This window comes from Erigeron canadensis, chromosome 3 (genome assembly GCF_010389155.1).
Source record: "Erigeron canadensis isolate Cc75 chromosome 3, C_canadensis_v1, whole genome shotgun sequence".
Lineage (NCBI taxonomy): Eukaryota > Viridiplantae > Streptophyta > Magnoliopsida > Asterales > Asteraceae > Erigeron > Erigeron canadensis.
The window spans coordinates 3,597,103-3,618,795 of record NC_057763.1 but is presented as its reverse complement, the minus strand read 5'-3'; the positions used below and the strand labels follow the sequence as shown (position 1 = coordinate 3,618,795).

At 34.0% G+C, this 21,693-nt stretch overlaps 3 protein-coding genes across 4 annotated transcripts; all 3 read right to left on the bottom strand.

Annotated features, from left to right (window-relative positions):
* Positions 1-1,977: 1,977 nt before the first annotated feature.
* Positions 1,978-6,172, bottom strand: LOC122591377 (scarecrow-like protein 14). Its single transcript, XM_043763648.1, has 3 exons — positions 6,107-6,172; positions 2,516-4,819; positions 1,978-2,301 (listed from the first exon to the last, which is right to left on the bottom strand). Exons 1-2 carry the CDS (start codon positions 6,170-6,172, stop codon positions 2,615-2,617), a joined length of 2,271 nt encoding a protein of 756 aa, XP_043619583.1. The 3' UTR covers positions 1,978-2,301; positions 2,516-2,614.
* Positions 6,173-8,580: 2,408 nt separating this feature from the next.
* Positions 8,581-10,516, bottom strand: LOC122594135 (uncharacterized protein C24B11.05-like). Its single transcript, XM_043766608.1, has 7 exons — positions 10,395-10,516; positions 10,222-10,287; positions 9,748-9,883; positions 9,448-9,535; positions 9,085-9,354; positions 8,928-8,993; positions 8,581-8,843 (listed from the first exon to the last, which is right to left on the bottom strand). The coding sequence occupies exons 1-7, from the start codon at positions 10,456-10,458 to the stop codon at positions 8,682-8,684; spliced, it is 852 nt and encodes a 283-aa protein (XP_043622543.1). The 5' UTR covers positions 10,459-10,516; the 3' UTR covers positions 8,581-8,681.
* Positions 10,517-15,136: 4,620 nt separating this feature from the next.
* LOC122593261 (scarecrow-like protein 33) lies at positions 15,137-18,620 on the bottom strand. Of its 2 annotated transcripts, none has more exons than XM_043765648.1 (3): positions 18,557-18,620; positions 15,680-17,996; positions 15,137-15,540 (listed from the first exon to the last, which is right to left on the bottom strand). In XM_043765648.1, exon 2 carries the CDS (start codon positions 17,989-17,991, stop codon positions 15,757-15,759), a length of 2,235 nt encoding a protein of 744 aa, XP_043621583.1. In that variant the 5' UTR covers positions 17,992-17,996; positions 18,557-18,620; the 3' UTR covers positions 15,137-15,540; positions 15,680-15,756. The 2 variants fall into 2 exon arrangements, with proteins under 2 accessions (XP_043621583.1, XP_043621584.1); XM_043765649.1 differs by having other exon boundaries at positions 15,680-17,991; positions 18,557-18,572.
* Between the last annotated feature and the right edge of the window lie 3,073 nt (positions 18,621-21,693).

The window sequence follows — 21,693 nt, the reverse complement described above, 5'->3', positions numbered from 1 at the left end:
TTGAAATAGAATTTTAAAAGCAAGTTACAAGATTAAGATAGAAATATGAAATTTAACCATATCTTACAATAGAGTTATTGTTTGTTAGATTTTGTAGACATAGCTTTAAGAATTATTGTTATTACAAAATTGACAAAAACATGCTATACATTACGAGATTCATTATCTATATCTATACTATAATAATAAACAAACTACTTTCCCTTCATTTCAACCCTCTACCTTTAAAATACCTAAAAACCCTTAATTTTTAACACATTTATAACTCACATACTATTACCCAATATATCCATACAATATTTTACACCCATATTTATATAAACTATCTATCTTCTTTATTAAATAATTTAAATATTTCCACTTAATATCTCTATAGACTATAATATTTTTAATAAAGTTATTTACAAAGATATATCCCTTAACCATAATATCACTATACCACTATTTACGTCAATTACTTTTAGATTAATAGCAACATCGTTACCACCACAGCCACTAGCACCACCCGTTGCTGCCACCGCCGCTGCATTACGCGGGTATCCATCTCGTGTTTAGAAAATTAAAAGTTTTTATATAACATTTTCCCATATATTAATCCCTTTCTATTTATAAATTCTTGTTTTAAAACGCAGTTAATGTTTTTCGAGTCTTACATTATGATTTTATAAAAAAAATGTTGACATTTTCAATTTCTTATACTTGTAGATATCCAGAAAAATCTGACATAGTGTGAAGTCCAAACATATAATGTAAATCAAATCAGAAAGCTTGTGTATTGCCAAGTACCATTGTACCAACAACCGCATTTATCTCCAACATCATGCCTATTCTAACCATAAGAATTAAAGCAAACACGAAACGAAAAAACCCACCTGCAAAAAGTTGATTTAACAACTTACTTTTTACCTGTATTGAACTATTAATGCAGCTCATGGTCTGATGATGACCACTGAATGTGAAAGGCTCAATGAAAAAAATGAAAGTACTCGTAATAGAAAGCAATCGGACTCGGAAAAAGGTGATGATGAACGTCTTCGGGATAGCGGGGGAAATAAGGATATAACAAGGTCACCGGGAAGGGCAAGGGTTATGTCAGCCACCAATCACGATGACTGATGTTTAATGATGCCAGAAAAAGATATATAAGGCCATTGCTGGAAGCATAGGTGTGTAGATCTGTAGATGAACATTAAACATCCAAAAAATGAAACTTGTGAAGATTCTTGATGATGGGTTGAATCTTGGACTAAAAACTTTATTTAAGACGCTCTAAGGGCGTCACAAACTCACAATGGTAGAAAGCTCTTGATGAATTTGGTATATACATTTCAAGAAACTGGAAAACTGACACGCGGTGGAGACGGCAGCTAGAGGGCCAAATAAATTCAAAATGTTCCTGATGGAAGTGGCCATGGGTGACTAAAGTGCCAGGGGTGTCAACACTTAACAAAGTCAAGCTCTTAAATAAATATAGTTATAACTGAAATAAATCTCGCCCTTAACGGCCAAACCAAATTAACACTTCCTCTTGCCCATGTTAGTTTGTCGAAACTATTGCACCACCAAAAGTGTACTTCAGCTTGGATTGAGTTCAAACAAGGGTTGAGTTGACAAATAAGTTGAAACAAGAACTAAAGACTATAAGTTTCAGATTGAAACAACTCGATTTCAACATTTCATTGGGGATATCGGATATCCATAACTATCCAGGAGGTTAAATATTTACGAACTTTCAGATAACCTGTGTTTACCACGCCAATAGACTATAATTTGTGAGAATAAATCAGGGTTAAATTGCGTGGAGTAGAATAGAATTATGAAAACAGAACACTTCTAGTTGACCAGCTTGAAAGTTCTGAAGCAACCAAAAGTATTTTTCACCTAAACTAAATTCGGACACACGTGATTTTCATTCCTAGATCTGCCACTGACCAAAACCAAATCAACAAAAACCAAACAGAACCACAACACCGAGAAAACTTTCAAACAGATAACTATGTTAACACTTTCCACCCTAACACACTAATAAACAAATCCGAAATATTTGCGCAGAGTACCTACTGTCATACAACTTCTTTTTTTTTATGTACATACAGATTACAAACCATAGCGTTTTATAGATCTAATGGATCTATATTCAACTAAAACATGCCAGCATGGCTGCCAATCTGCCATCTGCATACAGGCAAGTAACGTGCAACCGACTTATACCACATATTACCTCACCAAAACAACGTCAAGATATTCAGCCACCCTCTAATGATGAGTGAGTTCCACCATCCAACCGCTATCTGTTATATTCTGTGAACATGACATTCATCTAAGTAATAGATACAGAAGATAATAACTGTTAAGTTTCTTAGACGCAATATACAAATTTTGATTTCATTTAACAAATAGAATTTCCGGAGTGTCTACTTTAAGTACCATTGAATCGATTTACAACTTTTATAACATAATAACAAAATCAAATTTTAAGATTCTAGTTAAAAAGATAACTAAAAGAAAAGCAAACCTTTGATCAAATTTATAAGACGTCCATGCCAGAAGAAGTCTGAGAGCCGCAGCTATGCAAAAAATTCCCTGGCTAGAGTTACATAAAAATATAGGCTTCCTAGGCTGGTACCCAACATGAACTGGCGTATAAAATCCGACCCTTCCATCCCTGTAGCATCCATTTGCCATCTTCATCAAACACAAAATCTTTGTGATACCCAGCCTTCACCCGACATTTAAGTTCTGACATAAGGTCCTGATCCATATTTCTAGTCTTGAACCCAGCCCGTGAGATTCGGACCTGCCACTGTTTGTAAGTCTCGGGTCTCTCCACCCTCTGAAGACCTTCACAAGCAATAACATTCATAACTTCACGCCCACAAAACTCCATCTCAAAATTCCGCCGTTGCTCATTTTCGCGTTCTAATGTTGTATCAAGCAGATCAAACAAAGCAGAGTAGTGAAACAAAGCCTCCCTAAAACGAGTAACAAAGAATGGTGCACTATAAGACCCATTGACGATTGAATGTAGAAAAATATCTGGTTTCATATCCCTAATCAACTTCAAAACGCCATCCCTTGGACTGCTATCTGAAACAACCGTCTCATCAAGCAAGTTCTCGAATCGAGTAGGAGCATTGACAGCAAGAAACTCGTTTCTCTGAAGCTTGAGATCTTCGACTGTAATCCTCTCCCAATTTTGAATCGCTATAGCGTTGTACTCAAAAGGAACCTTGAAACGTTGACAATAAGTAGCCAACCGCCGACCTGTTTCCTCTACACGTTCCTCTGGCCGAAAACCAGGTTGGGGAAACTCTATTCCTGTAATCCTCAATTTAGGTGGCCCACCTGGTCTTTCCGCCAGGTGTTTAATAAGGATCGGCCACTGAAAACCATAACAAATACCGAAGTCCACTATATGAAGGGTAGAAGCAGATAAAGATGCGTCATAGATCGTTTTGTTGGCAAAGTAAATCTCATTCTTTTTAAAAGGGCAAGCTGACAAGTAAGCCTGATATGCTCTCAACTTCTCAGCAGCCGAGATTCTGCAGGCCTTTTGAGCTGCATAGATCTGTGAACCAGTTCCAGACAAGCGTGCCTCTAAACCAAGGGCGAATATATGAGCCAACCTTTCTAAAGCATTGCCAGAAGGAGAAGTATGTTGTCTTATCTGCTTTAATTGTTCATATGCCATCTTATAATCATCAGCTGCCACGGATTGTGCACAATTGATCAGCAGAGTTCTAACATCGACACTGTCACTCGTATTTCCTGGTCTCCAAGCAGGAGCATTCCAATACGTCTTTTGAGGTTTAGTTTGAGCAGGAATGTCTCCACACCAAGGTATAGACTCACCTTTAGCATTAGTACAAAGAAGAATTTGATCAAACAAATCAGACAGCTCGGCCTCTTCGTCCTCATAAACCGCAGACTGCTTCTTAACTCTTTCTTCATTATAATCATCGACATCCAATTCAAAATGTTTTCTTCCCTTTAATACCAGTGGCGTGTTATCCATCTCGACCCTCTCTGATTTCACAACAACATCTCGAGGTGTATCTGACGGCAAGTTATATTTATCCAGATCAATAACTAGCGGTTTGCTAGGAGGAAGGAATTTATTCGCTTCCTCCATACCTTTCCTGAACTGCAAGATAGATTCACGATCCGTAAACATATTCTGAATCATGTGTTTGTTTATCGAGTCCAACGAGTCATTAATATCATTACCCACATTGGTAGTAGAAACTAAAGGAGGGTACTCAAGTGAAGGAGTTTGTGTAACCGACGATTTAGCCTCAAACGAATCACTTCTAACCCACTGAGGATCACCCGAGTTATTGCTTCCACTTATACTGCTATGTGGACTATACTCACTTGAGCTTCCGTAAGTAATCTCTTCTGGGCTATCAGCATTCGGGCCAAAATTAAAATTCGGCAGTTGGTTGTTATTACCAAGAGCTTCATAAAAAGATTTCTCGGTGGCTTGTAAAGCAAACGGGTCGTAAAACATACTCTGCTTACTTTCCATATCCTCTTCCACGAGAATCTGGTTTAAGTACTTAGAAACGGAATCATCATACTCATCCGGAGAATCCGCCTGTGGGGCTGTACCCACAAACGGAAACGAATATACAGGATCAAGAGTGGGTGTAACCGTAGACGAACCATCTAAGAAGCTAAGATCGACAGGTTCATCTCTGAACCTGTATCCATTGGTATGAGATGAAAACTGATCGAATACGGGTAAGCTATACTCGTTATCCAACGAGTAATCGTGAATATAATCCGTATACTCATGATAACTTTGCTCCATGACCAACTAAACTAATTTTCGCCAAAAATACCCAATCCTAACTCAAGCTTAACAAGCATGAAAAAACTATAATTTATCCGTGGGCCGAGAATCTTAACTTTTCGTTCGTAGTAACTACGCCTAAATTAAGACACACAAAAAATTAATTACAGTATTAGGTAAAAATTTTCAACATGGTAACTAACTAGCTAATAATAATAATAATAATAATAATAACGAGATAAGCAATTTAACGAAAATAATTAAATTTTTAAGCAAGAAAATATTCCATACAATCTAAATAGAAACAAATCAACGATAAAACCAAAAAGATAACATAAGTTGTATCACATGAGGCTGAAATATCAAGAAAATAAAATCATAGTTATTATCATCAACAATAACCCTATAAAAGTTTAAAAAATAATATAAAGATAATATTATTAGTAATTTTAAGTGAGATGAAGAACAGAAAATTACTCCAAAATAATTGATAGATGATTTATTTGATTCGATTCAGCTCAGATAATAACAAGCAATAATTAATAAGTGTATTAAATTAGGAATATTTGATATATTTATTGAAATGAAGGAATATAGGAAGGAGTACCTTGAAAATAGTTGCGTTTGGGATACGGAAAGAAAGAGAGAACAAGTTGAAAGAAAGAAAGAAAGAAAAAAAAAGTAAATGGGAAATGAATGAGAAACGGGGCAATATCTGGATCGCATAAAACAGAAGGTTCTGGAATTCTGGTTGGACGCATCGATGAGTTATGAGTTGACTTGGAAAAGTTGCAAATGGATGGGGTCACGCGCATACAGAGTCTTTATTACAACGACCGACCGATATCTTTGTTTTAAGACTAGTTTTCGATTACTTTTCAAAAAAAAACGACTAGTTTTCGATTAGATGAGCATAATCTCACAAGTTCTGGTCTCTTCCTGGTATTACGAATAATCAAATAATTTTAAAACCTCGTTTGAGAAATGACGACGAGTCCTTGTTAGGGATGGCAAAAAAGCCCGTACCCGATGGGAAAAATCGAAACCTGACATTTTTGGTCCAGGTCCAAGTTCGGGTATGCGTGTCTTGGAACGGGTATGGGGATAGTTTTATACTTTTTCCCGGGTCCGGGTCCGGGGGCAGTTTATAATGAAAACCCGCATACCCGACCCGTATACCCGAAACCCGCCCCGAACCCATATACCCGCCTCGTCTCGTATATATAAGAAACCCATTATAAGTATAAAAATATTTATTATGTAACGTAAAATGTAATATGTACTGTTCCACCTATTAAAATACTTACCTACCGAAAAGAGCAAAAATACTAACAGCCCAAATGGACTTCGACCAGTAACATCACACAAAAGCCTCATGTATATGTGTTACAGAATAAAGCTAATGCATTTTAAATGGTGCATGCTCAGTAAACTACTTTGTCAAGATTTGTGATATCACTGTTGAAGGAGAAGTGAAAGTGGGTATCTTAACGGATCCCCGATTACCCGTGGGGAAACCCGTTACCCAATGGTTAGTAGGTAAACGGGTACCCATCGGGTCTGGGTCCGGGTTTGGGACGGGGATTTAAACCCGGACCATACCCGGCCCGTTGCCATCCCTAGTCCTTGTTACCAGTTTTTGATCGTTTTGGGAATTGGTACTACTACGGTACCGAGAAAATTACGCAAACGTCAAGAAATACCGGTATTGTATGAATACGGGTTCATATAGGACCAGGATAGTTACGAAGTTCTGTTGTTTTCTGGAAATGGTACCATCGGTACAGGACCAGGATGGTGGGATAGATACTGTCTTGATTTCCATATCAAAAAATGGTCTGAATTCAATTGTGGAACCACATTAAAAGGAAATATAACCCGGGCTATGGATCAAATAAATATGTGATACCGGTTAGTCTAATTAACTTTAAACTTTCAAAAAATTTTCTTAAGAAAATGTCTTTACACCCGTCAAAAAATAGAAATAACCAAAAAATGTTAAAAACCGTAACAATCTAGACGTTATCAATATTTTACGCCGATATGAGATCAGTGAAAAAAATTGTGTTACGGGTCACATTTAATCTTGGTTCTATCTCTGGTTGAATTCCAAGTGGGACCGGACTAGTGTTACCATGTCGGAAGGCGGTAGCTCAAAACCAAAAGTTATCATGTCTAAAAAAGCGGTAGCTCAATAGCTCAAATCAAAACCCCAAAACAAGCAAACCAACCAAACAAATCACATGATACCCTCTATTTTTTTTAGGGGGAGTATAGGATGATATTATATTAAAACCACCACACAAATCAAACCACCATGTCTCACGACGGTGGCTCAGCCAATTAAACCAAAAGCTACCATGTCTGAAGGCGGCAACTCAAAATCAACGTATGTTATGTCTAAAGGCGGCAACACAAACCAAAAGATACCATGTCCAAAGGAGGTATCTCACGAACAAAATTGTGAGACTACCATGTTGAAGACGGTAGCTCAAATCAAGTCTACCATGTCTGAAGAAGGCGGTAGCTCAAATCAAAAGCTACCATATCTGAAGAAGATGATAGCTCAAATAAAAAGCTACCATTTCTAAAGAAGACGGTAACTCAAATTAAAAATTACCATGTCTGAAGAAAGCGGTAGCCCAAATCAAAAAACTACCATGTCTGAAGAAGACGGTAGCTCAATAATCAATCAAAGGCTTCCATGTCTGAACGTGGTAGCTCAAGTCAAACTCAAAACCAATCCAAGTTGAATATTGAAAATCTCACTATTCAACTTGAGGGAGAGTGTTAGAATATTGGATCAAAACAAAATCATAATCTCCAAAAATAGAAGATACCGACTTATGCACCAAGTAAAGAGATTTTAGACTGCGATTTAGTTTCCTTATTTAGTTTACAAATTCTCTTATAAATAGGGACGTAGCTCAATGTAATTTCTTGATCACAATTTACAACAATGTAGTCCTATATCAATATGTTTTTTAAAGGCCATTCAAAGACTTATTGTCTTCTATCTAATTATAATAATTCTTCTATTTTTCTATATCAATTGTTATCCACCAGTGCCCACTTCTGTTAGTTTGCGGGATTCGAAACCGCGACACTTGAAATGGTACTAGAAAGTGGCACCAAATTAGACCGGGATGGCGGGATCGTTGCCATAATATAATGTCTTAAATTTCCAAACCACTACCGTCAATACAAGGAACGGATACGTTATCAGTCGATCGTATTTTCTATGGTCAAATTTCATCAATAAATAACATAAAGCAATGTACAAGATTTACCAAGAATTGAATGAGACATTATTATTATGAGTTGACATCGACAAAAGGTTGAATTGGATTATAGGAAAATCATTAGATAAGCATAATGGTTAATATTTGTATGAACTTAAAGCTTGACTCGTAAAAGTCAAACTAAGACTTTGGATTAGAAGGTGAGTAGATTTGCGTAAGATGGCTAGCCATGAATTGATAGCTGAGAAAAATGAAAAAAATGGATGGTTGGAAATGCGTGAGATTATGGTCATGACCGTTCATGTGCTGAATTGATTGAATTAGTAAGCATACTTGTTAATTTTGTGGTTGTTAGCAAGATGAGTTTTTTTGAATTATTATTATTATATTATGTCTGCATCATTCACTAGAGTTTATGTAAGGTCCAAGCTTTTGTCAAGTTCTTCATAAATTCCTAACAACCTTGAAGCACAATTCTTTAGACACATTTTGAAACTTTGGAGTCATAAATTATTATTTACAAAATAATCAATATCAATACATACATATACATGAATCAGTAGTTAGAACCAGACTGCATTCACTGAGTAAGACAATTACAAAGATTAGAGCCATGATGTTAGGAGTATAAGAATGTTGTTCATCTAAGCATTCACATTCACAGGAGTCTCAATTGCAACCTTTTGCGAACCAGCGACATCTTTTGACTCATTGACAGATTCCCATAGCTCCGGCAACGCGTCCCTTATGTTGTGGATGCTTTCTAATGCATAGTCCGCCCCTTGTTTACGTTGTGATGACCCGACCTGCTTGCAAGAAAGGAGAAAACATCATATAATCTAAGTAAAAACAACTATCATCGTCTATATCCGTAACAAAACCAATTTTACCAGCACAGTGCTGAGTCCCAAGAGTTTTGCAGTCTGGATATTGCGTATGCTATCATCAAAGAATAACTGAAATAACAAAATGAAAATAGTAGGATTAAACATGATAGGGATACCTATTTGGTATGTCCATCCAACGACATTATCTAATATAACTTACAGATTTCTCAGGATTAATTTCTGCAATCAGAAATGCCTGTTGGAAAGCGTTTTCAAAAGGTTTGCAGACAATAGGAGTCTTAGGTAGTACAGCAACAGGTTCATTGTTGGCATCTCCAATAACAGAACTTTTGGTAGCATCATTGTCGTCATCGATGTCTTGCCCTTTAGGATTCAGAGTCTCGAAACATATCACATCATCAAAACAGTCCTCCAATCCAAGACGGCCAAGGACTTCAGCCACGTGCGCCTCATTTGCATTTGAAAAAATCTGACAAAATAAACAATGAGATGATAATACAAAAAAAAAATTTCTACAGAAATCATTAGCAGTGTAATTAGTTTAAAATTGCTTAAAACTTACCACTTTCCTTAAGGGCAAGCTATGCAAAAGATTTTTCAGAAGAGGGTCGGGTTTGAGATACTCATAGGGTAATCTTCCATGGACAAAACTGCAAATCACCAATAACATCGGGTTTTGAGGGTTCTATATTGCATGATTAAAAAGAATTGGAAAGATTAGGGGTCGTTTGGTTCCTAGAATGTATAAGAATTTGGTGGAATGAAATTCTAATTTTCTTTCTTGTCATGTTCGGTTAGCATAGAAAATTTTAAATTCCATTACACCGAACTCTAAAATTCTGGGAACCAAACGGCTAAGTACCTATGGTAGTCATCATAGTCAAAATCATAGCCAAGAGCCCGGAGACCAGCCATTGTTGTCCCGTAATCACCGTAGAGTTGAACACACATTTCTGGCACTTTGCTTTCTTCAATAGCAAGCTTATTCACCATATACTCTACACAATTAATGCATTCACGTAAAAACAATCAAAAGTTCACTTTGTATACACTATCAGTTTGGCAAGGGGATTTTATGAGCTTTTAAGGGCTTAAAAGCCCTTAGCTTTTAAAAATAAGCTCCTTTGAAAATTATAGCCCTGTTTGGTTATATATAAGAAATCAAAAGCCCTAGTCTCGAAAAACTCCTAAAAGCCCCAAAAGGTCTTTAAAATAAAAGCTCGTAGGAAGAGAGTTGAAAAAAAAGCCCCAACCTCAAGCCCTTAACTATAGCCTCAGCTCCAAACTTTTGTACCAAACATACCCTATGTAACAAATGAAAATGCAATATATGTACCAGTGATGTTTTTGGTGCACTCTGCTGATAATCCACAATTTAAAGGATAAAGGGTATCATCAACATCTAAATGTACCACAAAAGAAGATTTCAGAGTTCATGTTTGGAAAATCTTTATCAAATACAAGATGAAATCTTATTCTAAAACTATTTTACTACATTATGAGGCTTACCAAACAGAAGACATTCATATTTTGATTGTTGGGTCTGTTGCTCGTATCCCTTATCGGATTCCATTTTAAACTAAAGTGACAAACCTGTGAAACCATGCGATCCTCGATGGATTAAGAAATTAGTGAATACTGCGCGTAATTTAAAAAATTATAGCCTTAAGAACAAATACATAGTCGATATAGGCAGCACTATGATGGAACCGGGCAGTAGTGCGCTGTTCCCCCATAAATTCTCGTTTATATATTACATATATGGGCCAAAAAAATAAGTCTATGGCCTCCTAAACAAATTGATCACATTCTTCAAGCATTGCATATTAAACAAATGACAAGAATTACTTTGCCTACTCCTACTATACTTTTGGTTTCGAGAGGACCATGTATATATAGTAACACGTACAAAAGGTGATAATTAATTTTTTTGTTTATAGCAAAAAACAGTAATTTATCAAATTGACAATTGCAAAAGAAGTGTATGTATATATTTGAACAGATACTTAGATATTTCATGAACCGAGAATAAAGTAAAATCCGTTTATCTTAATCATTGATCAATAATAAAAAAAAAAAAAAACATACTAGGCCCAAACAATATTCGTATCATAATTATGATATTATTCTAGAGTTTGCATGCATTTTATGTTAGAAAAATGAATGGAATAGTATAATAAACAGTAGCAAAGAATATATTATATGCTTTTTCAATCTACAATTTTCTAGACACGCAAATAAAGTAGATGCAAAATGTATATAAGATAAACATATCCTTGATAAAATTAATCAATTACCAAACAACACATAACAGAATTAGTAAACAATCGTAAAAAAAAAAAACAATAATAAGTCAATTACGATATCACGCATGCATCGGAACATATTACAATGTAAATTGTTACTTACGAATGATGAATAAATTAAGTGAAACGTAGAAATGTTAAAATGTGGGGATGTATGTGGTTGAAGAAAAGGAAAAGCGGCCAGTTTGAAGATTTGTAAAACTAATAACTATTACGAGATGTCAAGTAACTGCTGTAGTATGCCGAAATTTTTGGAAAATTGCCACCAATGTCATTATATTCTTTAAAACGCCCTTGTTAGTTAAAAATAAACTAACCTTCTCGTAGAAATGTTAAAATATGGGGTCGTATGTGTTTTTTGTTTGGTTTTTTTAACCATTAAGTGGCTGAATTAATTAAGTGACTGGATGGATAAATAACGTTTGTATGGATTAAGTCAATACAGTTGTTTTTTGTTTATTAAGTCAAGAAAACAAACACTTTTGATGACTTAATGGATTAAAATTTTTTATTAAGTCATGACTTAATTTATTAAGTTATAAACAAATACCACCTTAGTATATATTGGGTAAAAAACTAATTAATGTTAAAAAAAAAAAATAGAAAGATGCTAGATTTATAGACTAAATACAAACAAGAGTTTACAAACACATATTTCACTAATCAAATCACTTTATTCTTTATCATTCTTCTTTCTTTCAGGTCCATATCATATACCACATGTGTTTGTAAAGCCGGTGCTTATAGGCCGTCTTCTCGAGCGTCCTCCCATGCCCAAGACGCGGACAGCTATTGGCCGTGAGTGTCCTTACATTAGCGTCCTTCAATAACTTCTCCACCAAGAAGTTGGAAGACGATGTAAGTGTGGGGCCAGCGTTTATTTCTTCCATTTTTCTTTTTCTTTTTTGCTTCATATACATATATAACCTGGTATAGATATATTCATATATATGTAGTTTTAGTGTGTGTGGGTATGTGTAATTTGCAGGTGAGGAAGATGATAGATGCATATATGTAATACATATATAATAATAAACAATTTTTATTTTTACCCCTATAGTATAATATATGTATGAAATAACTTTTGAGTTTTAGAAGTTATCAATTTAGTCCCTAAAATTAATTTATTATTTTTATTTTTATTTTTTAGATTTTGGTAATCTAAATATGTTTTTTACTATTGAAAAAATAGTTATTTAGTTTTATTAATAAAATGTGGTTTTATAATAAATATGTTGGTTAAATATATATATAGTTATAAAAAATGTTAAAAGAATTGATAATGTGGTGAAGAAGTTCTGAAGAAGTTGTCCTTATAGGCAGCGAGTGTCCTGAGGAGAGTCCTGAGTAATGTGATGCTGACACAGCAGGCAAGAAATCCTGAGGACTCCCTACCTATAAGCACAGGCCTAAGTTTGTAAAGTTTTATTTGTATTTAGTTTGTTAAAGTCTAGTGTTTTTCAAAAAATAAAATAAAATAAAATAAATTTGGGTTTTGTTTAGGATGGGCCAAAATTTTAAAATACACTACAACAAATATGTCATTTCCTCACACTTGTTTTTTTATACTTCTAAAAAATGTAAAGAACTTTGTTAATTTAATCACATTTAAAAGTGTGTATAAATCATTTACATTTTAAAGTGTGAAGATATTCAAAAAATAATCATATTTACACACTTATACATGTGGGGAAAAAAAAAGTTCACACTTAAAAGTGTGTAAAAGTATATCAATTGTTTACACTTAAGAGTGTGAAAGTTAATTTGTAACATTTGTTTTCTTCACACATGGAGAGTGTGAAGAAATCATGTGTAACAAATTGACTTTCACACTTATAAGTGTGAAAATATTTGACAATTGTTCATACTTTTAGTGTTAACATTTTGTTTATACATTTATAAATGTGAAAAAAATTCTAACTTTTGAAATTTATTCACACTTTTAAATGCAAATTTTTTCGATACATTTTTATATGTGATTAAATTCACGAATTTTTTCACACTTTTTATCAAATGTGAACAAATGAGTTTTTTTTTTTTAGTGATAATTAAATAAAAATTAGTTTGACAAGTCTTTCGAAAAATATAACACAAGAAGTTTTCTCCTAGACTTCTATTAGAGCCAAACATTAAGCCCATCAAAGTACATGGCCCAATACAAAAGGTCCATAAAAGTATTTTATGGATGGCAACCAGGAGCCGTTTTTAAGAGTATTTTGTGGAGAAAAAATCAAACTCCTTCAACAATAATATTACAGTTTAACATCCTCACATTCTAGTATCCTACAAAATTCTTAGAACTAATTATTCTCCAACAAAAAAAGTTATTATTATTTATGTTTAAAACGGCTGAATGTTATTCTACTCATCCTCCACTACCCCAACTTTTATTGGCAAGTGTCCAAAATCGATTTGAACCTGCATATCTCACCAAAGAAAAGTAAAACAATTATTTCAAAAAGTAAAACAATTTCTTCAAAAGTGTCTCTGGTTTGTCTATCTTTTCTTAGAAGCAAGCATGGTTCATTTTGCCATTGTATATGATGATCAAGTTCCCCAACTTCCGTTAATTAAGCTTTATAGATTAGAGGGCATAAGCTCACTTAGCATTCATTTTTTTATTAACTTATATGCAAGTGAGATTCTTACAACAGCAAAAATGTATTATTTGGTTAAATGAAACTAATACCACCAAATGGATTCTTCACCAACATGTACATATCAGCCCTGAGCCGCTTATTGACTAGCTTGTTCTGTTGGTCAAGGACTTTTGTAAAAATAAATCACATGTTAGATCTTGAGCTAGCTTGACTCTTTGGTCTATACGAGAGCAATTACCCGCGCGTTACGACAGTGAGATAGTGGGGGTGATACCTAGGTCATAGAGTATGATAGGTTATAAGAGTTGATATGTCATAGAGTATGATAGTCAAATGCCTTAGCCGTACGGGCTCCGCCCTCGGATTTAAAAATTTGTCGAAAGTATATCGAATGACATCTCTAATGAAAGAGCATGAAATTTTAAGAACACCCATACAATTTTTATAATTTATCGATGTACGATTTTTAAGATTTTGAATGAATTGGAGGAATAAATGATTTATAGAGGAGAGAGAAAAAGATAATTGGTTGAAATTTGAGGATCGAGAGAGAAAGGGTATTATAGTTATTTTAGATAAATATAGAATAGATATGAAAGACATTTTGAGGAAGTACTTAAAATCAATATTGAAAATTTCAAGTTCAATGTTGAAAATCTAGAAAAAATCTGCTTTATAATATAGTATAGATCAAGTTCAATGTTAAAAATCTAGGGAAAATCTGCTTTATAATATAGTATAAATATAGATATAGATATGTCTTATACATGGTAAAAATTTCATGTGGTCGATCCTTGGCACAGGGTCATTAACCATAAGATATAATTTTACTGTCATGATAAAACCTCTCCGTGGATTGCCAGTTTCAATGGGTATTGCCAGTTCTGTATTTTTATATATATAAAAAAAACATGGTATTGTGTACTTGATTCATTTATCTGTACATTCTTTTCTTCGATACAATTATCAAGAAAGGTATTCCAATTAATTAGATATGTATTTGGAGGGTTCAGGCTTGCAGCATGCACGTCTTTTGAACTCTTGAAGCATCCAAGAAAGATATTCAAAGATTCAATAGAATGCATGGTAAATATACTAATTATATATATATATGCTGCACATATATATATATATTATATTGTGAAAAGTACTAGTTCATTTTAATTTGCAATGATATAGGATCTATGTTTCCAGCAGTATAGGAGACAAATCAATATACCAAGATATTGGTTAAGTAGTTCACCATATGTATAGAAATATGATCAAATTGCCTTAACTCCTTAGTCATATACGGGTACTATGATTGTTGGTTGTTTTACCTAAACATCTTTTGCTAGATGACATATATCAAAACTGAACAACCAAATTACATACAACCACAAAACTATGTAATCAAGGAAAAATACAAACATGTAACTAGGCTAACAACAAATAAATCCAACAAACTAACTAATTAAACATGAATTACCTAGCCAGATACTACATTTTTATATACATGTAGGCACTGATATTCTAAAAAAGTAATGGATCTATACTCCCTTGAAACAATTGCAACATATAGCTAGCTGGAATCTGAATTCTCACATTGTATAATTACTAACTTGAAAGACAACTTAGCTCACCATTCTAATCCAAGAAAGATTGACGCGCCTGCAGCCATAATTTGACAGCAATACTAACATCCCATTGTGATGCATGCTTCTATAACAGTCTGGCTCAACTTGAGTAATTTCTTCATCAAACTGTTATCTGTCACATTTCAAAATAATGACATTCAGATCATATAGTGATGAAAACCCATACAACTTCTATAAACAATTAATGAACTGTCTTTCGCGTAAATTAATTAGAAATTGTAGAATAGGGGGTAAGAAAATAAAAGGCATACCTTTAATCAAGTTATAAGGACATCCATGCCCAAAGGACACCTTTTGCTATAACTAATAAGATAGTTGAAGACTCGAATTAGGTAGGTACCCAACACGAAACAGCATACAGAATCCGGCCTTTCCATCCTTGAAGCATCCATTTTCCGTCTTCATCAAGCACAAAGTCTCTGTGATAACCGACCTTGACCTTACATTTCAACTGTGAAACGATATCACGGTTCACACGTCTAGGCTTGAACCCAGCCCTGGAAGTTCGGACCTGCCACTGCTTGTAAGTCTCGGGTCTCTCCACCCTTTGAGGACCTTCACACGCAATCACATTCATAACTTGACGCCCATAAAATTCCATCTCGAAATTCTGTCTATGCTCATTTGTACGGTCTAATATCGTATCAAGCATATCAAACAAGGAAGAGTAGTGGAAAAGGGCCTCCTTGAAACGAGTAACAAAGAATGGCGAACTATAAGATCCATTCACAACCGAATGAACAAAAAAATCCGGTTTCATATCTCTAATCAACTTCAAAACCCCATCTCTTGGACTATCTGTAGTACCATTTACTTCATCAAGCAAGTTCTCAAACCGAGCCTGAGAATTCACCACAAGAAACTCGTTTCTATGAAGCTTAAGGTCTTCAAGTTTAATCATCTCCCAATTTTGAGTTGCTAAAGCATTGTACTCAAACGGGACATTAAACCGCTCACAATAAATGGCCAACCTCCTTCCTGTTTCTTCTACCATCTCCGCGGGCCTAAAACCAGGTTGTGGAAACTCGATTCCAGTTATCCTCAACTTAGGCGGCCCACCAGGTCGGTCTGCCAAGTGTTTAATAAGGATTGGCCATTGAAAACCATATGCAATACCAAAGTCTACTATATGAAGAGTTGAAGATGTCCAAGCTGCTTCAAGTATCATTTTGTTAGCGTAGTAAACCTCGTTCTTTACAAAAGGGCAGGCTGACAAGTAAGCCTGAAACGGTTTCAGCTTGTCAGCAGCCGGGATTTTTGTAGCTTTTTGAGATGTGTAAAGCTGTGAACTGGTGTCGGATAATCGTGCTTCTAAGCCAAGAGCAAAAATATGAGCCAACCTCTCGGAAGCATTGCCTGAAGGTGAAGTGTGTTTTCTTATCTTCTTTAACTGCTCACTTGCAATCCTGTGATCATCATCAGCAATTGATTGTGCACACTTGATTAAAAGCGTTCTAATATCGATATTGTCACTTGGATTTCCTGTCCAAGGAGCATTCCAACCATTATACACATGCTTAATGTTATTATGACTTGGAAGATGATCACCAAAACCGGGTACAGGCTCCCCTTTTGCATTCGTACAAAGAAGAATTTGATCAAACATTTTGCACAACTCGGCCTCTTCATCTTCATTCACCGCGGACGGCTGTTTGCTAATTCTTTCATCTTCAAAATATTCATCTTCCAATGGAAAATGCTTTCTTCCCTTGAGTGGGTTTGGTGAGTTCTCCGTATCGACCCTCTCCACCTTCACTGGAACTCCTGGAGGTGAACCGGATGGCAAATTGTACTTGTCCAAATCGATAATTAGAGGTCTACTAGGAGGAAGAAATTTACTTGCTTCCTCCATACCTCTCTTGAATTGCAAGATAGATTCACTATCAGTGAACATATGTTGAAGCATATGTGTGTTTATCGAATCCATTGTGTCGTTAACATCATTAACGACACTAGTGGTACTAGACCTAAAAGGAAGGCACTCAAGTGAATTAGCTTGAGTAACCGAAGAATTGGTGTCAAACGAATCACTTCTAACCCATCGTGGATCAACCGAGTTATTGCTACCACAAGTACTATACTCGCTTGAACTCCCACAAACAATTTCTTCTGGAGTTTGAACATTCGGGACAAGGATAAGAGGAGGCGGACGAAGAGGTTCTCGGTGATTGCTACTTCCAAGTGCTTCATAAAAAGAATTTTCAGTTGCTTGTAAAGCAAAAGGATCATTATTATACACACTTTGCTTACCCTCCATATTCTCTTCCACAAGAATATGGTTTAAGAACTTAAAAACCGAATTGTCATACTCTTCGTGCGCAGAATCTATCTGCGACGCCATCCCTGGTAGCGAATTCATGGTTCTCACCGAATCATGATTCGCTACAGGAGAAGGAACATCTAAGAAACTGAGATCTAGAGGCTCATCTCTAAATCTATATCCTCTAGTTGCATAACTAGAAAATTGATCAAAGATTGGAAACACATTATTCCCATCATCTAATGAGAAATCATTGACGTAATCATTAGTATACTCATGAAACCGAGGATCTTCCATGATCATCTACCCTTGAGAACAAGAAAAAGAAATAGAAAAAAACAAAGTTTGAGTCTCAAAAGAAAACCTAAATAAATAGCCCAATTAAGAGAAAGCAAGAATCAAATACTTTTAATACCAATATTATAAAATGACAAGTTAATTAGGCAAGAAAGTTGAACAGAAATCCAGACATAACCACCACACTGAAATAAAGGTTTTTAGGATATGATAGGTTGTATTTATCACATGAGGTTGTCTCTAACATCAAGAACAAAACCCTTAAGCATCATCCAAAAGAAAAAAAGTACATAGAGTTAAAAATAAAATGATACTATATATGTCTAGTTTTTTTTATATACTTAATAAAATGTGATAAAATAATAACATGGCAGATAAAGGAGAACAAGTTTAACAAATCAAGATATTCTAAATTAGTATTTCATAATAAAACCCTTACATTTAGCTTAAAGTAAGCAAGTTTTTTAATCAATAAAGGTGAGTAATTTGTGTATACAAACAAAACTTTTTTTAAAAAGTTAATAATTAAGAGATGATGGAAATATCAAAAAGATGGAATCTATGAGTGTACCTTAAAACAGTTGTGTACTTTGCTTATGGGAAATATGGAAGGCAATGGGATCAGAGAGTTTAACAAGATATAGGGTTCTTAAAATGAAGAAAGTTCGGAAATTAAGGTCAGAAATACTTGGATGTAACCGGCTGTAGGCGGTTGACAGTGGTAGGCCAGTGTAATTCAGTGTAGTGTCTTTTTATAAGTTTGAATGACCAAAATCTTTATTTCACGTAGACTTTTAATGCATTGATTGAAAAATAAGGACCCATCATGTGCTTATCTAGGGGAAATTTGATGTTATGATGTTTAATATATAATATTTTGTATTTTTGCCTTTGTCTTGCTTCTAGAACTAGAATATCATATGCTTTTCAACTTTTTGTTATCAAGATGTTAACGAATTGATATATACATGTGGAGTACTAGTCTTGAAATTTGAGTGTACTATACGATTTAATAATTATTATATGTACAATAACTAAAGTTTGTACTTTTATACACATATGGTTATATTTCATTTGTATCATATATACTACACAATTGGCATCAAGATTGTGAAATGTCTTTTATAAAAGTTAACCATATCTAATGAAATAATCAAAATTTGATCGATGGTATTCGTCGATAAACAAAAATCCTCAAGACTTCAAGTCTACAATCATGAATAAATATATAAAAATAATCAATAAGATTCAAGTTAGGACTTAACACTACAAGGAAAGCACATCTACCAATGCTAGTTTGATAGACACGATCGACACATTGCATAAACAAGAGTCAATTATAGCTTAATTAAAGCCACATAATCTTATGGGTCAAACACATAATAAACACTTAATTAACACAATATATAAGATAATATATTGCAGAATCTATTCCGACTATCGACATGTTTGCAAAATAACCACATAATTTCAAGTACAAATTTTACAATCATCTTTTGCATCAATATCACGAGATATTGATTTATTTGTCTTATTTAATAATTAACCGGTGGTTTTCAAGCACATGGGTACGTTGTATTGCGATATTCGAATCTTATGCTAAACTTGTGTTGAAAAGATAAAGTTATCTTGTATGAAAATTGTTTGATTTTTTCTCTAATTATCAACCATCGGTACATGAGGAAGAGAAACATGATATTTTCGTTGATAATGGGAAGAGAGGAATGTTTGAAACTACAAACTTTGATTTTAAATTGGTTGAAGCTATAGACAAGATTATTTGGAGAATATTCGTTAGATTGGAAAATAAAGTTAATTTGAATAGAGTCTGGAGCTACAAAGATTTATAGTCAAATGAATTGTTTTGAATAAGAGAAGTAAGAAGCCGAAGATTTAATGTAATTTGGAACGTTGGGGATGGAGGAGGAAAAGATAAGGTAGCTATAAAACTTCCACTTTATTGTTACCAAATATAATAAGGATCCTCGCATAATGCACTGGCGGTGGTGAGTGAGTATCGATGGTGACGACGACCAGTAGCACTGGTGGTAGCGGTGAGATAGTAATGTAATTATTAATGTAAAAATAATTGATTTAAGGGTAAATTATAAAAATCATATCTGAGGTTTGTTCGAAACTACACTTGGCATACTTATAAGTTAAAAATTACGCGAGTCATACCCACCGTTGTCAAAAACTTACATTAACCATACCTATAGCTAACGGTCGTCTATTTGACGGTTAAGTCAAGTCACGTGTCATGCATGTGAGGTATCAAAACTGTAATTTCGTGCATACTTCAGATACCATCCTTGTAATTCACTATAAAAATAAATATTAAGAATTTTAGAGTTTTATTTATACTTCATTTATTAAGTTGGGTAGATATGACATATATTATTAAACAATAATTTTTATAATGAAAAGTATATCGAGAAAAATAGTTGATACAAAAATGCATTTATTATTAAACATGTCATTATTATTTTGTTATATGTGTATAGTGAATATAACAAGAATGAGAACCATCAAAACTACTAAAATTTTCACTTTTATATTATTATTATTATATTATTATTATTTATTTATGATTTATAAAAACCTATTTTAAAAAATATAATTTTAAAAAGCAATATAATTTTTTCGTATGGTTTGTTGACATCCCCCTCAAATTAGAGGGGTAAAGCAATATCGAATACTCGTTATAGTTTTAGAATATATCTCAAAGTTAGCAATTTGCAGTATTTTGTGTTTAAAGTTTCAGGGTTAATCGTTAGTCTAATCTTAGAATTTCTAAGCCTAAACTTGTATCGTATGATGACATTCTTTTATAATTTTTTAAAATTTTATTTTGAAATAGATTTTTTTAAAATATGTGTGTGTGTATGTGTGTGTTTTTTGTGTGAATTTTAATATAGAATATCTACCCACTTTAATAAATGAAATATAAATATAAATATCTTAATAATTTTTATTAGGGTGAATTACACAAATGATACCTGAAATATACACGAAATTACGGTTTTGATACCTCACATGCACAACACGTGACTTGACTTAACGGCCAAATTGACGGCCGTCAGTGATAGGTATGGTCAGTGTAAATTTTTGACAACGATGGGTATGGCTCGCGTAATTTTTAAATTGTAGGTATGACCACTGTAGTTTTGAACAAATCTAAGGTATGATTTTTGTAATTTACCCTTGATTTAATGATGATAATGTAGTTATTTAAGAGTTGAGACATATATATTGTAATTAATTTCATTAGGTTATTATAGGTATACTATGTGAATATACTTAAATAAATAAATAAAGAGGATGAGTAGTTTAGGTATTTGAAAGGCTGAAAGTTGAAAAAAAAGGAATGATGGTTTGTCAGGCTAATACGTCTCTAGCTTGTGTTTAAATGACGGGAAAGGCAGTCAAGCTAACTGCGCTTGTTTGGTCTGATTGTTTAGCGGCTCTTTCAAAAAGAGGGGAATGTAACAAGCGCTTTAATTTGGCAAGTGTAACCCCCGTCGTTTAAAAATATGGACTTTCAAAATTTTTGCCTAATGACGTCAAAACATAGCGAAAGCATTAAAGGAAAACTTTTACAATTCCTACCGGATTGTCATCATTTATTAAAAATGGTGTTACTAATCCGTATCATGAAAATAGTAAAAGAAAATCCATAATGACACCAACATAAATGTCAATCAAGTC